Raw genomic sequence first — 16,124 nt, 5'->3', positions numbered from 1 at the left:
GTATTGCATTAATAATTTACGTACGGTATTGCCGAGTCTATATCGTGCCTAGCTTACCTGGATAAACCAACATAAGCCTCTCTCTCCGACGAGAGGTAAACATTACGAAAAGAAGAACATTAATAACATTAATTTTTCCCCACCCCCGTCGGATAATGGATCAGTCCGCCACCAGTACGCCCTCAAGTGAGACACACCCACTTATCATCGTCATCATTTCTTTTCGTAACGTCGTTGTGTACGTACGTCTTTTTCTGAACACATTCCTGGAATTCCTGAGGAATTTGCGATAAAGACCTTTATACTGTAGACTGGAAGAGAAGAATAGAGCAAGAAAACGAAGCTAAGTGTAGTAGATCGTTATCTTGTGGTGGATACGTTTAGAATCGTTACCCTTGACTAGTTGCCAGGAGTTAAAATTTAGCGTTGTAAGCCGTTATCCAGTGTGTTTCACCTGGATAGAAATACTGGAAGATCTTTTGTTGTTCGTTAGGCTAGTGGGGAAAAGTAGGTCTGTTAGATCACCATGCCTAAGCAGGACTGTATTAAATGTAGGGGTCCCCGCTCTACCGTGAAGTGGGACCGCCACTTGGAGTGTATAAATTGCCGCACGTGTACCGAGTTGTCGCCGTGCGATGTTTGTGTCCAAGTTCAAATCGCTCCCTAAGCCTAAAGAGCGCACGGAAGCGGTACCACCTCCGGAGGTGGGTACCGTTGATACGGCAGGCCCTCCTGTCGTCGCGCCGGAAGTTAGCCTTCCAGATATGCCTGCACCGGCTGCGGCCTCTGCGGTTCCGGGGGTGAATGAGATTTCTCCGGGGTTACTGCAAGCCATTGTTGCAGCTGTGAGAGCTCTGCCGAGGGATGAGCCTGAGGTACCCTCTCAGAGTAGACCTCCTCCCCAGATTCCATACATTGATGTTGGCCCACAGCAAACCTCGTTTTTCGATGGTTCGTCCGTCCGGCAAAGGGACTACGATAGTGACAGGACGATGGCCTCGCTCTCTGACGATGATAGAGATAGCTTACGAGAGCAGGCCGGGCTAGGGGAGGAAGGTCTGCAGGCGCTAGTTATGCGGACGGTCCCCGCGGTGCTGTCCTTTCTCGGCGTCGATTTCACGTATCGAGAGCCTAAGCATACTCCTTCGTCTAAGCGGTATTCCACTTTTGGCGTACGCACGCCCTTTAAGAAGGTATCTTCGTGCCCGGTTACGCCTCTCGATCCAGAACTTGTGGAACGTGTGGAGCTGATCGCTAAGGAGTCCAAGGTTCGTAGGCCTATGCCTTATAGCCTGTCATCGGCTTTTCCGGTGCCGCAGAAACAATTCGAACTGTACATCGCGGCGCCGAGCGTCCCGGAGGCAGCGAAGGAACGGGTCCGTGAGGACCAGAACCTGGACCCGTCCAGGACTAATTTTTTGAAGCCTTCGGAATCCCGGACAGAGGACGTCCTTATGTCCGTCGACAGGAGTGGTCGCCGGTATTATAATGTGAAGCGCCGGTGACGGCTTGGGGGCGCCCGTCCCTCCAAGCGAGGGCGGGCAGGTGGGGGGTCGCTTGAAACGGTTTTCACGGGTTTGGGAGACCCTGACCACAGACAGATGGGTTCTCTCCACCGTGACACACGGGTATCGTATCGAATTCTCGAGCCCTCCGGTGAGCGGAGGTGCCCGGCACACGAGGATTCCGTCAGAGCCGGAAAAGAGTCAAGCGCTCATGACGGGCCTCGAAGCACTGCTCCAGAAAGGAGCTGTGGTGCATGTTCAAAAAGAACAACTTACGATCCCGGGACACGAATCCACCGTTTTCCTCGCCCAGAAAAAATCGGGCGATTGGCGACCCATCCTAAACCTCAAAAGTCTGAACAAGCGGTACATTCGGCCCCGCAGGTTCAGGATGGAGACTGTCTCATCTATCCTGTTGGGGCTAAGACGAGGGGACTGGGCAGCCACAATAGACTTGAAAGACGCGTACTTTCACGTGCCTATTGCGCAAGAACACCAGAGTTGGCTGCGCTTCCGCATTCACGATCAGGTATACCAATTCGTAGCTCTGCCGTTCGGCCTCTCAACGGCCCCACGAGTGTTTACTCGTCTAGTGAGAACCCTGGCGGTGTTCTTTCATCAACACGGCATCAGAGTTTTCATGTACTTAGACGATTGGTTGATCGTGGCCCAGTCCAGGGACCAGCTGCTGAGCAGCTTATCTTTTGTCCGCCTCGTGACGGAACAAGCAGGGTTCATAATAAACGAGGAGAAGTCATGTCTTCTCCCTTCTCAGAACCCTCTGTATCTCGGAGCCCAAATAAATTTGGTTACGGGCCGTGCGTGCCCATCCATCGAGCGTGTGGCCAAGGCAAGAACTGCAGTGCTACATCTTATCAATGCTCAGGCTCCGACGGCGTACGACTGGCTACGCACCTTGGGGTCACTGGCCAGCCTCGTCACTCTCGTTCCGTTCTGCCGGTTAAGGATGCGGCCTCTACATCTGCACCTTCTGGCAGCATACCGCCCAAGATCAGACCCTCTACACAAAGTGGTTCCAACGAATGCGTTCATTATCTCGCATCTCGAATGGTGGCTCGTGGAAGACAGGTTACTTGTGGGCACACCTATACAAAGGTCAATTCCGGATGTCCGTGTGGAAACGGACGCATCCGAAGTAGGCTGGGGCGGTCACATACCGTCTCCGGACATTCGCGTCTCCGGCCTCTGGTCGCCCGAGGAGACGCGCGCCCACATCAACCTGCTCGAACTTTGGGCAGTCGAGCGCTCGTTGGAGGCTCTTCTTCCCCACCTGGCAAATCGCCATGTTCTCGTCAATTCCGACAACACAACCGTCGTGGCATACATAAACAGGCAGGGGGGTACACGGTCCCCCACGCTATGTTGCCACACGTGGACGGTGCTGATGTGGTGTATAAGGCACAACATCCAACTGTCAGCGGCCCACATTGCGGGTCGTCTGAACATAGTGGCGGACGCCCTGTCCCGTCCACTTCTACGTCCTACGGAATGGCGTCTCCTTCCAATAATCGCCACCCAAATCTTCAACCACTTTGGGCGGCCCCATGTAGATCTGTTTGCGACGTCAGGCAACACGCAGCTCCCGACTTTCTGCAGTCGATATCGGGATGCTCATGCGTGGGCGGTGGATGCCCTGTCCATACCATGGGACAACCTTTGGGCATATGCCTTTCCACCGATTTCAATTCTGCCACTGGTCCTGACGCACATTCAGCGCCATCAATGCCGAGTCCTACTAATAGCGCCGTATTGGCCCAGGCAGCCGTGGTTTCCACTGCTACTAGGCCTTCTGTACGATCAGCCGTTACGTCTTCCGATTCGGAACGACTTGCTGACGCAGGGCCGAGCTCGGTTTGCTCTACCGAACCTCATATCCCTCGACCTGACTGTATGGCCATTGTCAGGGATCGCTTCAGAGACTCAGGCATTCCAGATGGCCCGGCCGCCCTCGCGGCGAAATCCCGGCGGGAATCCACTCTTGCTGTCTACAATAGCCGATTAAAACACTTTTTCAAATGGTGCAAGCGCCAGAAGACCGACCCTATGAAAGTGACTTTGGGCCAGGTCTGCGCTTTCCTACATTACCTGTTTGAGTCAGGTCTGCAGGTTCGCACCGTATCCGGCTATCGGTCTGCCTTGGGTGCAGTAATTCCGAATTTTAAGGACGGCTCGACCATCTCTTCATCCCCTGCAATTTCCAGTTTGCTTCGCGGGATGTTTCGAGAACGGCCTCCTACTAAGGCCCTGATTCCACGTTGGGACGTCAATGTCGTCCTAGCCGCTCTTATGCGTCCACCCTTCGAGCCCCTGAGTAGGGCATCACTTTACAACCTGACTCTCAAAACTGCCTTTTTGATTGCACTAGCCTCGTGCAAGCGCAGAGGTGAACTGCATGCTCTTTCTCTGGAGCCAGGGCACATCAGGTTTGAACGGGGTGGCGCGCGGTTGGTTTTTAGAAAAGATTTCCTTGCAAAATCTCAGACATTGAACTTCTCGCCGCCGACTGTGTTTATTCCCACCATTGCTGCATGTTCAGGGGTTGAGGAAGACGGACTTTGGTGCCCGGTGCGGGCACTAAAGTTTTACATCAAACGCACAGAGTCCATTCGGGTCTCAGCGTCACATCTGTTCGTATCGACAGTTGCACCCTTCCGACCGGCTGCTCGGTCGACGCTGGCAAACTGGGTCGTGGCAGCCATCCGGGCTGGTTACGACTCCACAAATACGCCTCCTCCGGCACATATGCACCAAGTGCGTGGCATAGCCGCTTCATGGGCGCTGTTTGCTGGGGTGCCCCTTCCAGACATCCTGCAAGCGGCATGGTGGCGATCACAGTCCACCTTCACATCCCACTACCTGTCGGATACCTCCGCAAACCAGTCTACGGTGGCGGCTTCAATCTTGAAGCCCAGACACTAGGTATGTATGACAATGTTTACCTTGCCTCCCGCCTCCGACTAGACTCTAGTCCGGTGCTACACTGGCTTATGTTGGTTTATCCAGGTAAGCTAGGCACGATATAGACTACACAAACCAACAGTGGTGTTGGTAGTCTATGAGTGCCGCTTACCTGGATAAACGCCCTCCCTACCGTCCCCTCAGGCAGGTGGTCTTGAGAAATGATGACGATGATAAGTGGGTGTGTCTCACTTGAGGGCGTACTGGTGGCGGACTGATCCATTATCCGACGGGGGTGGGGAAAAATTAATGTTATTAATGTTCTTCTTTTCGTAATGTTTACCTCTCGTCGGAGAGAGAGGCTTATGTTGGTTTATCCAGGTAAGCGGCACTCATAGACTACCAACACCACTGTTGGTTTGTGTAATCTTGAAAAATTGATGTCATCATGTTATTGTAATTAAATTATGTTTGCGCACACGTACTACTTACAGTAGTTACTTTACTAATATATTAATATCAAATATATATATTTTGATATACTTTATTGAAAAAATATATATATTATTCTTAATAATTCGCTCATTATACAGTATATTATATTGATATACAATACAAACACCACAATGTATTTTATCGACTTTATTAAACATATATATCATTTAGAACAGTTAAAGTAAGTAACCATTGATTCGCCATTTCGTTTAAAAGAAGGTATCACATTCAATCTGTAAAAAAAAGAGAATAAATTACATAATATTAATAATGTAGATTGTTATTTACGTCCAAAGAAAAGAAAACCTGTCGAAACAATCAAAGCGCACACGGCGTTCCATACAAATTACCGTTATTGAACTAGCGGCCGCTTTGACAGTAATCCACTCAACTACATAGGCCTAACTTGTGGTTGTATTGTTGCAAAATGATTTGTATGTTTTGTAAACTTGCTTAAAATTAAATAAATTTTTGTCATCAAGGGCTTAGGTCTAGCTAGGCTAGGTTCATTCATTAGCAATCGTAATCATTTGGTTTACTTTTTTATCTTTTATCAATTAATACAGTTTGAGACTTTTTCTGAGCGATTGGCTAAAGTGAATATCGATGTTATCAGACATGGAAGTCGTACACAGCAATTACCAGAGGTATTTTGAATAATTTTTATCTTTTGATATTTACTTTTGTTGTCTAAAAGCTTCTATGCCCCTTTTATTTAGTTCCACGTGCAATTTTCTCAACTTATAGTAATAGGCCTATGGTGTTTGGGTTTCCATTGTTTTTCAAATAAAGTTACAATATTATGCACTTGTCAATTGTATGACCTACTGTACTATACAACCTCCGGGAGATAGTACGTCACAACAAATGCAGATACTGCTGCTTCTGGTAATTTGTAAATACACACACGATATCATTTTTTATTATTATTTTATAAATATTATATTGCATCAAGGATTATATTATAGAGTATATCTAACAAGAAAAGTAAAAAGCACCTGTTTTTAAATTTTAATATAGGACGCAGATTCTTTCTTTGCTGAAGGCTTAGCCAAGTGGTCTGAGTTGAACTGTACTCAGCATTATGGTAAGTGTACAGCTTGATTTTATTTCTATGGAAGTGGCTATCAACCATGCATGCAATTTATTATTTTTTATCGGCACAGTTGACTGTGGGTCTAATGTAAAGTTTTCTATCTGCACAGTTGACTGTACACTAGGCTCGCACTGGCCGATCGCCAAGTCGCCATGGGCGAAAACGTTTCTAGATTGGCGAAAAATAAAACGGCTACTTTAGCCATTTTGGCGATGACATATGATAAAATAGATAATTAAATAATCATTTTGGCGAAAGCATAAAGTCCAACTAAAAGGTCCATTTGTCGATCTCCAAACATTTATTTTGTTCGTTTTCACGTTGTTTACTTCAAGCTCCATTTTTCGTCAACTTGTTTCGTTGTACCAGGCGTCTCTTTGTTTTTTTAAAAGATGGAGATAGCAGAGGTAGACTGCACAGAGAGACTGGCGTTACACGACACATGGATGATGAAGTCTACCCAAACTATCACGTGTTGTGCGCTGCACAAACGATCGACTACGTAGCCGACGGTCGGCTAATTACCGGGATTGTCTATTTTTCGATAGGGGTGTACTTTTCAGATTAAAAAGAAACATTATAGTATCTTCGATGAATGACGTCTTAATCTTATCGAAATAAAAAATGTATGCGTTATGCATTTTAGAGTCTTCCAATTTAATGTAGTTTCATATTTTAGCCTTAATAAACTTCCCTCGTGCGTCAGTGTAAACAAAACAACATGCGGGAAATGGGAGAGTCTAACAGGGATTTAGCTGAACACACACGTGCATCTGAGCGGGGCCGGCCGCCGGCTTCTGTTTTGTTGTGTAAAATTAATACTGTAATAATCGGATAAATCATAAATTTCTCGCCCTGACAGAAACGCTTCGGCGCAGCCTTGAGGGATGGAAAAACGTGTACTCTGTGCTTTGGCCTATATTATCTTAAGTTTAACAACGATACGAGTGTTCGTTTGCTAGGAATTTCCCTAAATATTTTAGCATACGATATACTGTTGCGTTGTTGTACATAATTTTGTAGGCCTAGACCGGCGGTTCTGCACTTTCGCACCTCTTGAGCATACCCAATTTAAAAACATTAACCGGCTGCGCGGCGGTGATTCTGATGACCATGACCAGCCAAGCGTAAAAAACAAAAGTAACATAGCGTTCAGGGGATTTCAGAAAACTGTAAAATGTTTCTTATTAAATTGATAACTGTATAAATGCTGTATGATTAAAAACAATTTGAACAATTGTTTTGATCATGTAAATAAAAAACAAAAAAATTTTTTTTCACGCTGCTGCTCTAGCCCGCTACGTCACACGAGATGACTCATTCATTAGATGAAATCAAGCAGCTTTATAGTACTACACTTTGACATTTTTGTTAAAATGGAAACTCCACTATAATTTATTGGTACCACCTGTTGAATCCAAAAACGGCTGAGAAAAGAGTCTAACGACAAATCCCAAAGCATTCTGGTATTTATGAGTCCCATGATATAATTCGCTGTCAGATAATCATTGAATTATTATCAGAACAGTCCATTGAAGTTTTTGTTTGTAATAGGATACTTGAAGTATCTAGGCGTGATGAAGTGACCCCCAGACTTGACCTTAGCAATAACAATAAGCGAGCAGCGTTTTTTGTAAGAAATATTCTTGTTTTAATCATACAGTGATATAGCATAATATAGGCATGGTTCTTTATCTCAATGCCTTACAAAAATGTTCAGGGAACAGTGTATAGACCTGTTGACATAGATAAATTGACTAAAATGTTTTTACCACTATATTTCAAAAATTTTAAATGTTGGCTATAAACCGATTCATTTGGCTAAATAAAAAAATTTGACTTTAGCCATTTTGGCTATAGATAAACTGATTTGACTAAAAAAAATATTTTGACTTTCGCCAAATGGCTAAACAAAATGAAATGTTAGTGCTACCCCAGGTACACCTAGTTCCCAGTGCCAATAAGACAATGGAATTAAGGTGTATATTCAACCTTGTCCAGGCCTCGAATTTTACCGCGGCCAGTGCCGTCGGTGCCCTCCCAGTTGGCCTCAATGCCCTCGAAAATGAATAGCACCCACGGCCACTACTGGCCTGCCCTTTTTTTTGCGTTGGCCGTGAGTGCCCTTCCCGAGTTTTACCACAATAAAAACCACTGAAGTAGATAGAAAATAATGTCAAGAATATCGGATGAGACGCAAAACTATCGCCTGTCTTCGTTGCAAGGGGATTTCCCTAGACGCATTTAGACAAAACATCGAACATATTTATGTAACCAAAACAATATCGTTCCGGCCGCCGTGCGTGGTAAATCACGGTATAGATAGTACATTAAAATACAGGGGTGTACACTTTTAATAATAAAGGCTAAAGCTAAAAACGTTCCTCGATCGGAGGTCACTGAAAGTATTAAAGTCGCACCACCTCCGTCTCAATAATCGAGCTAGCCGCCTTCGTTGAAAAAAAATTACACGCACTCCTAGCCTAGCGCGCCGCCTATCCTCCCGCCGCCGATCCGATCAAACACACGCGATTCAATACATTGGGAAAACAATTCTATTTGATGCACACGCACCCTCTGATATGAAAATACCATGTGCGTTCCTGCATGGTGTAGTCCATTATACGTGTAAAATTAGGGGTGTCCACTTTTAGTACTAAAGTTAAACCGGTACCTTAACCCGAAGATCGTTGGAAGTATATTATATTTATATTTTATCGCACCCATCTCAATATTAATCCAGCCGACAGATCATCGAAAAAATCTTGTTTAACAACGTCATACACTAAATTAACAAGCGCCTTTTTACCGAACTCAAGGAAATGGTATAGTCCACAATACACGTGCAGAAGGCTAAACAGAGAGAGAGAGAGAGAGGGGTCGGTGTCCGTCTCTGTGTTTTGAATTCTTATAAATATGGATTATACTAACAAAAAAGCTTCAGGAATCGAAACTCGGAAAATAACAATAATTTATATTCTACAACATAATGTCATTGGCTTGATTTTTACTGTGGTTAACACTCTGTGTATGAATAGTTGTAATTAAGGCCTACAAACAAATTGTTTTTGTACCCTGTGTTCTCCGTCCGCTGCGCCGTAGTGCTGCTAAGTGCTTGCTGTTGTTAGGGTCTTTACCTGTTGGGCCTGGCTTCACATGCCTTTTTTGATCGCATTGTTTGAAACTAAACGAAACATTCAACACAGGAAGGTAAACTGTGAACGCTAAACATCGTACCTTATTTATATGGATTGTAAATACACGTAATATTTATATGAAATACAAAAAGATGTAGGCCTAGACAGTCCTCTCCTACTACTACTACTACGCAATCTGATGAATAGGGGAAATCCCCCCAAAAATGTTTGCGGGTAGAATTTTTTTTTTTTTTAAATTCCACCCGGGCGCTCAACCGGAAACAAGCTATTTTTTAATTTTGGCCTAGTTATTAAAATATTTTTTAATTTTGGCCTTGGTGCCCCTTCGATTTAAAACAAAATGGCCTTGGTGCCCTCCCATTTGGCCTTGGTGCCCCTCAAATCAACGAAAACCGGAGGCCAAATGGCCTTGCCCCTAAAATCCCCAAATTCGAGGCCTGCTTGTCAATAGAAAACAAGACATATGCAGGGGGATGACTTTGCTGATAGTCTCTTCATCCCATGTTACTGTTTGTGCGAATAAAATGTTACTTTTTATTGTAAAGGTGCATTCACTGCTGAAGTCAACAAGCAAGTACAAAGCTATGCCCAACTGGTGCATCATGAAGATAACATTGTTAAGGCTCTCAAAAAGCACCTACAGATTAAGAACAGCCTTGCCTACCAACCTCTACTAGAGTAAGTATATGTACTTAAAAGTAACTCAAACAACATTAACAGCCTTGCCTACCATCCTCTACTATGGTAAGTATGTATACTTACATGCAAAGGAACTCAAATAACATTAATAGCCTTGCCTACCAACCTCTACTAGAGTAAGTATGTGTACTTAAAAGTAACTCAAATAACATTAACAGCCTTGCCTACCAACCTCTACTAGAGTAAGTATGTGTACTTAAATGCAAAGTAACTCAAATAACATTAATAGCCTTGCCTACCAACTTCTACTAGAGTAAGTATGTGTACTTAAATGAAAAGGAACTCAAATAACATTAACAGCCTGGCCTACCAACCTCTACTAGAGTAAGTATGTGTACTTAAATGAAAAGGAACTCAAATAACATTAACGGCCTGGCCTACCAACCTCTACTAGAGTAAGTATGTGTACTTAAATGAAAAGGAACTCAAATAACATTAACAGCCTTGCCTACCAACCTCTACTAGAGTAAGTATGTGTACATAAATGCAAAGGAACTCAAATAACATTAACAGCCTTGCCTACCAACCTCTACTAGAGTAAGTATGTGTACTTAAATGAAAAGGAACTCAAATAACATTAACGGCCTGGCCTACCAACCTCTACTAGAGTAAGTATTTGTACTTAAATGAAAAGGAACTCAAATAACATTAACGGCCTTGCCTACCAACCTCTACTAGAGTAAGTATGTGTACTTAAATGAAAAGGAACTCAAATAACATTAACAGCCTTGCCTACCAACCTCTACTAGAGTATGTATGTGTACTTAAATGCAAAGGAACTCAAATAACATTAACGGCCTGGCCTACCAACCTCTACTAGAGTAAGTATTTGTACTTAAATGAAAAGGAACTCAAATAACATTAACGGCCTTGCCTACCAACCTCTACTAGAGTAAGTATGTGTACTTAAATGAAAAGGAACTCAAATAACATTAACAGCCTTGCCTACCAACCTCTACTAGAGTATGTATGTGTACTTAAATGCAAAGGTATACGAATAACATTAACAGCCTTGCCTACCAACCTCTACTAGAGTAAGTATGTGTACTTAAATGAAAAGGAACTCATATAACATTAACGGCCTTGCCTACCAACCTCTACTAGAGTAAGTATGTGTACTTAAATGCAAAATAATGCAAAGTAACAAGAATAACATTAACAGCCTTGCCTACCAACAACTATTAGAGTAAGTATGTGTACTTAAATTAAAAGTAATATAGACTTTATATAATATCCAAGTCATAGTTATTATAGTTAATGTCTTTTTTTGTCTATAGTTTGGTAGTTCAGTTGGCCCGAGATCTCCAGATGGATTTCTACCGGCACTTCCATGAATTCTTTGAGATAATTACGTCACTACTTAACACACAAGACACTGAAATACTTGAAAGTGCGTTCCGATGTCTCTCTTACCTGTTCAAGTTTCTCTGGCGATATCTTGTAAAGGACATTCAGGATGTGTTTATGTAAGTTTGTGTGCAATCTTGAAGATTTACCTATGTTTTACATATAGTAGAAGGCTATCTATCTTTGCATATTAGTTCAATTAAAGTGATCTTTATTGCAATTAGTACCTGTATTTCATGTGTACACACAATGTTCCATCTTCAATAATTGTAGAATATTTATAGAAATTATATAGTAACATGTCTTGCAAATTTACAACCTTTTAAGAATTCCTTTTGTACAAACATTTACAGAATTTATCAGCCACTGTTAGAAAAAGATCAGAAGGCACATATACGCAACTTTGCAGCTGAAAGTTTCTCATTTCTGATGCGCAAGATACGTGACCCTGGTGACCTGTTCAACTTCATGTTCAGCAAACTCAACGAGAATAATGGCGTAAGTTAATAATATCTTCTACTTCAGATTTAAGCATTGAGGTCTGTCTACACTATCAAACTAGTGTGATGTGCCCAAATATGGTAGTGATATGCACAAATATGGTAGTGATATGACATCATCATGTCCATGTATGGACACATTTTTGGATAGCGTAGCCTGTCAATAGCCACCTTCTAGTCTTCCACTGAGCCTAAACCTTATTTCAAGATCTTGCATCCAGCCTAGTTTCAACACACCAGTCACCCACAGAGATGTCTAGATACCCTAACAATACATTTACTGTGTTATCCCTGTTTTATTTCTCAGCTTTGTGTTTTTATTTCTGTCTATTTTGAAACAGTAGTTTACAGTTTCTAACTTTTATTCTGTTGGATTTCTTACCTTGTTTTTCAGCTTTGTGCCGGTTTAGGTCAGCTATTGTTTGAAATGATTAAAGGAGTCGTGAAACAATTTCACTCCTGTACAGAAAAGGTAGGATTTCTTCTTTATTTACATCATAGAGAAATAAGTAACTCATTTGTCCATGATGTTTACATTTTTACTTAATGATGTTATGTGAACCTAATGTTTCAATTCTTAATGAATGTCTGTATCATCATTATTTAAGGTGTTACCTTTGATGTTGCACAAGTTAGGACCCAGTGAAGATGAATCATGTAGGCTACCCAGTCATCTCGTTTACCAAGCTTTATCACACATGTTGAATAACATGTTAGAATACACAAATAAGGAGAACATTCAGGTTGTCTGGGAATGCTTCCAGGTAAGTTACTAACATGTTTTCATCATTATCTAAATCATTGTGATCATCATCAGCTTTGTCAATATTATTATCATATGTCATTTTATTGCAAAGTTATAAGCAAATGTAAAATTTTGTTTTTGTATAGAGTGAAATTTACAAAGTTCATGAAAGTGTGCAAGTAACTAAGAATGAAGCCGTCATAGATCAGATGAATCGTCTGCTGCAGCTCTTCCAACAATTGATCAAAAGAGGGGGTGGAGGGTTAATTATATCGCCTGAAAAACTAGTCAAGGTAAAAATTACGTTTGTAATTTGTTTTATATTTGCATAAGTGAAAAAATAGAAAGAAACTGTGATAATAGTTTAATTTATTCTTTGTTTTCCTTGTAGCTTTTAGAAAAGATATTGTCTGGCCCATTTGCTTCCAGTAGTCACAGTGACATCATCCTTAATATAACCTCTGACCTTTTGTGTGCTCCCAGGTGTAACCTAACTCTTCATCAAAATTCCATGCTGATAAACTTGGTAAGATATGTAATGTTATTTTTTTACTTATTAGACTGTAGTAATAATTTAGTTTAGCAGTATTCCTTATATGGATACTAGAATTCCTTATATGTAATACCAGCCATTCTTGGATACTAGTCTTCCTGATATGGATACTAGCCTTCCTTATATGGATACTAGCCTTCCTTATATGTAATACCAGCCATTCTTGGATACTAGCCTTCCTTATATGGATACTAGCCTTCCTTATATGGATACTAGCCTTCCTTATATGGATACTAGCCTTCCTTATATGTATACTAGCCTTCCTTATATGTAATACCAGCCATTCTTGGATACTAGTCTTCCTGATATGGATACTAGCCTTCCTTATATGGATACTAGCCTTCCTTATATGGATACTAGCCTTCATTATATGGATACTAGCCTTCCTTATATGGATACTAGCCTTCCTTATATGGATACTAGCCTTCCTTATATGGATACTAGCCTTCCTTATATGGATACCATCCCCAGACAAGAAAGGTCCTACTTCAATACTGTAGTTGACATAACTTCTATTTTATGTATTTGTTTAGGTATTGAAAGGCAAATTCACTAGAAAGCAGGTGTTTTCTTTTGTTGCTAGTCTTTATGAGGAAACTTTTTTCGATAAGGTAAACATTTTTTTTTTATATTCTTGACCGTTAAATGTGTTAGGTGACTACCTCAAAGCTAACCACAATATCACATTTACTTTTTAGGATGTTTTGCCTCGTTTTCTTGATATCTGCCATTCGTGTATGTTGACCAATGATAAAGAAGCCAGGGAAGATGTTCTTGAATCATTGGCCCATCTGATAAACATTAGACGACCTCTGATTACTGATGCATCACAATTGACTTCTTATCAACCGTATCATTTAGATTTCAACATAGCTCTGCAAAAAAGGTTTGGAAATCTTAATTGAAATTAAGTATTTGTGATCTTTACAATATTATAGTAAATTTAACTTGCTTTGGAATATTAAAATGAATAAATAAAATCCTTTTGTAGTACTAAATCAGAATGTCAATTTTGCAGAAATAAGAGTAAATTATCGACGTCTATACCAGAATATATTTTGTCACTGCTGGATGAAGAGTCTAATGACATCTCCTTGGAGTCTAATCAAGCTAGGCTGTGGGCTGGACTATGCTGTGTTCCTCATGTCAGGTATGTATCATTTTTTACCGAAATTGAGTTTTAGCGTTATTGGGTTATATGTTGTAACGTCAACACTGTCTTGATTTTATTTTCAGACCGATGGACAAAGCAAAGTGCAAAGTTGTTTTGGGAAACATATTAAACAAGTTAACACAACTACTACCCAATTTAGAAGGTAATCTACGTCCTTAAGTGTGTGGTACATTTCTTAGTATGGTACAATGAGATACCGGACTACCATATTATGGGTTCTAAACTTGTCTGCCTATTGCTTGTATCCGAGGCAAAATAATTTACTCTCAAGCTGTGTACATACGTTGTACATGTCCACAATAAAGAACTTTGTGCACTATGCAAAAAGAGTAGGAAAATCGTCTGCCTTGCTGTGCTTACCATGGTCCTGTACTGGGCCCTATGGTCAGTATAAAGAACAAATAGATATAAAGATAATAATAGATAGAGATTAACAACATTGTTTGTTCTACAGCTTCATTATCAGCTAAGGTGCTATTGATGTTAAGTCATGTCGTGTTGGATCTGTGTGTTACCTACGATACTGCAGACATTAGACACTTTCTATCCTCCTCTTTTATTATGGATCTTCTAAGGTATTTTATAATCACATATGTAATAATTTGAAGTGCCATAAAAGATATTGGAAATATGTTTTGGAGTACCAGTTAATTATGCGACATATGCTTTTTAGGTCCCAGGGGAGCAAAATAAACTTAGGGGTCAATGGGTTAAACAAATAACATTTTTATTTATTCACATTCAGTATTTTAATTGTTTTAAAAAATGTTACTAATGTTATATGTATTTTTTTAATTTTTAAAGAAAATTTCCAGAGAATCAACATGCATTGCTAGTTGGTGATATATATTTTAAACTGAATTCAAAAGATAAGACAAGTACAGAATCCAATATCTCATTGGATGAAGTCTATCCTTTGATAAAAAAGAATTTATCATCTCCATTTAACAAGGTAATTCAGTATTTACACAAAACTTTACTTAGTTCTCAAAAAAAACCTCTCAGTTATAAAGTTATATTGATTTAATTTCCAATGTGTTATTACTATAAGATTTCAAATTTTTAAAAATAATTAAATAAGATTAACATCTCAATTTTAAATCAATTAATTTTATGTTTTGTTTATTTTCAGGTTCGTCTTTTAAGTTTACACATTCTGTCAACATTCCTGTTAGATCTACCAACTTTAGAAGACAAAGTGGTGAGTACAGAATTAATAATTTACAAATTTATTTTTTGGGAAATTGGTATCGCCCCCTGCCTTCACAATCTTGTTACATGGGTGTATTCTTGCTTAGTGATCGTGCTGGTCAAAGTAAAGTGATTGTGCTGGTCAAAGTAAAGTGATCATGCTGGTCAAAGTAAAGTGATCATGCTTGTCAAAGTAAAGTGATCGTGCTGGTCAAAGTAAAGTCATTGATTAGACTACTAAACTAATTGCTTTAAATACTGTTTTTAAAACTTATGAGGAACATCTCCTGACGAAATGTGTCCAAGGTGGATAAGCAAGTCTATCACCAATCAAACTTAAGTGAGATATTTCCCTTAAATATTAAGCATTTCCCTTAAATTGTATTTACTTAGATAGCAGATTGTTTTTAATTTTAAGGGTAAGTGTTTCTCTTAGCCTTAGTGTGAATGGTGAATACGGTTTCCTATAAACCTGTCGTATTATTTTCTTATTTTAAAGACTGAATCAAATGAAATATTTTTTTTCAGTCGGTTGAGCAAGTTGGTATTTTTAGACTTTGTCTTAGAGCTGAGATGGTACCAGTTACATTAGCAGATTACAGAGAAAAACTCAAGTGTCTACAGCATCTTGACTATAATGTTGTACAGTATAACATTCCTAAAGAATCCAATCTACATGAAGTAAGACATTACTTCTGCTTGTAACATTACATTAAGTGTGTGAATTTAGATTATACTTAAA

The 16,124-nt window shown here is 40.6% G+C and overlaps 1 protein-coding gene across 1 annotated transcript in view; it reads left to right on the top strand.

The window, feature by feature from the left end:
- Positions 1 to 16,124, top strand: part of LOC140040006 (small subunit processome component 20 homolog) — a 40,495-nt gene that overhangs the window by 1,539 nt on the left and 22,832 nt on the right. Inside the window, exons 2-18 of the mRNA XM_072085622.1 lie at positions 5,486 to 5,566; positions 5,940 to 6,006; positions 9,719 to 9,851; positions 11,150 to 11,338; positions 11,573 to 11,717; positions 12,114 to 12,191; positions 12,328 to 12,483; positions 12,611 to 12,757; positions 12,856 to 12,990; positions 13,551 to 13,628; positions 13,716 to 13,903; positions 14,036 to 14,167; positions 14,254 to 14,333; positions 14,646 to 14,766; positions 14,996 to 15,143; positions 15,324 to 15,392; positions 15,911 to 16,063. Coding sequence (XP_071941723.1) covers positions 5,486 to 5,566; positions 5,940 to 6,006; positions 9,719 to 9,851; positions 11,150 to 11,338; positions 11,573 to 11,717; positions 12,114 to 12,191; positions 12,328 to 12,483; positions 12,611 to 12,757; positions 12,856 to 12,990; positions 13,551 to 13,628; positions 13,716 to 13,903; positions 14,036 to 14,167; positions 14,254 to 14,333; positions 14,646 to 14,766; positions 14,996 to 15,143; positions 15,324 to 15,392; positions 15,911 to 16,063 — 2,100 coding nt within the window. The remainder of the gene's footprint in view (positions 1 to 5,485; positions 5,567 to 5,939; positions 6,007 to 9,718; positions 9,852 to 11,149; positions 11,339 to 11,572; positions 11,718 to 12,113; positions 12,192 to 12,327; positions 12,484 to 12,610; positions 12,758 to 12,855; positions 12,991 to 13,550; positions 13,629 to 13,715; positions 13,904 to 14,035; positions 14,168 to 14,253; positions 14,334 to 14,645; positions 14,767 to 14,995; positions 15,144 to 15,323; positions 15,393 to 15,910; positions 16,064 to 16,124) is intronic.

Source organism: Antedon mediterranea, chromosome 2 (assembly GCF_964355755.1).
Source record: "Antedon mediterranea chromosome 2, ecAntMedi1.1, whole genome shotgun sequence".
Classification (NCBI taxonomy): Eukaryota; Metazoa; Echinodermata; class Crinoidea; order Comatulida; family Antedonidae; genus Antedon; species Antedon mediterranea.
The sequence above is the reverse complement of the archived record's forward strand: the minus strand, read 5'-3'. Positions and strand labels throughout refer to the sequence as shown.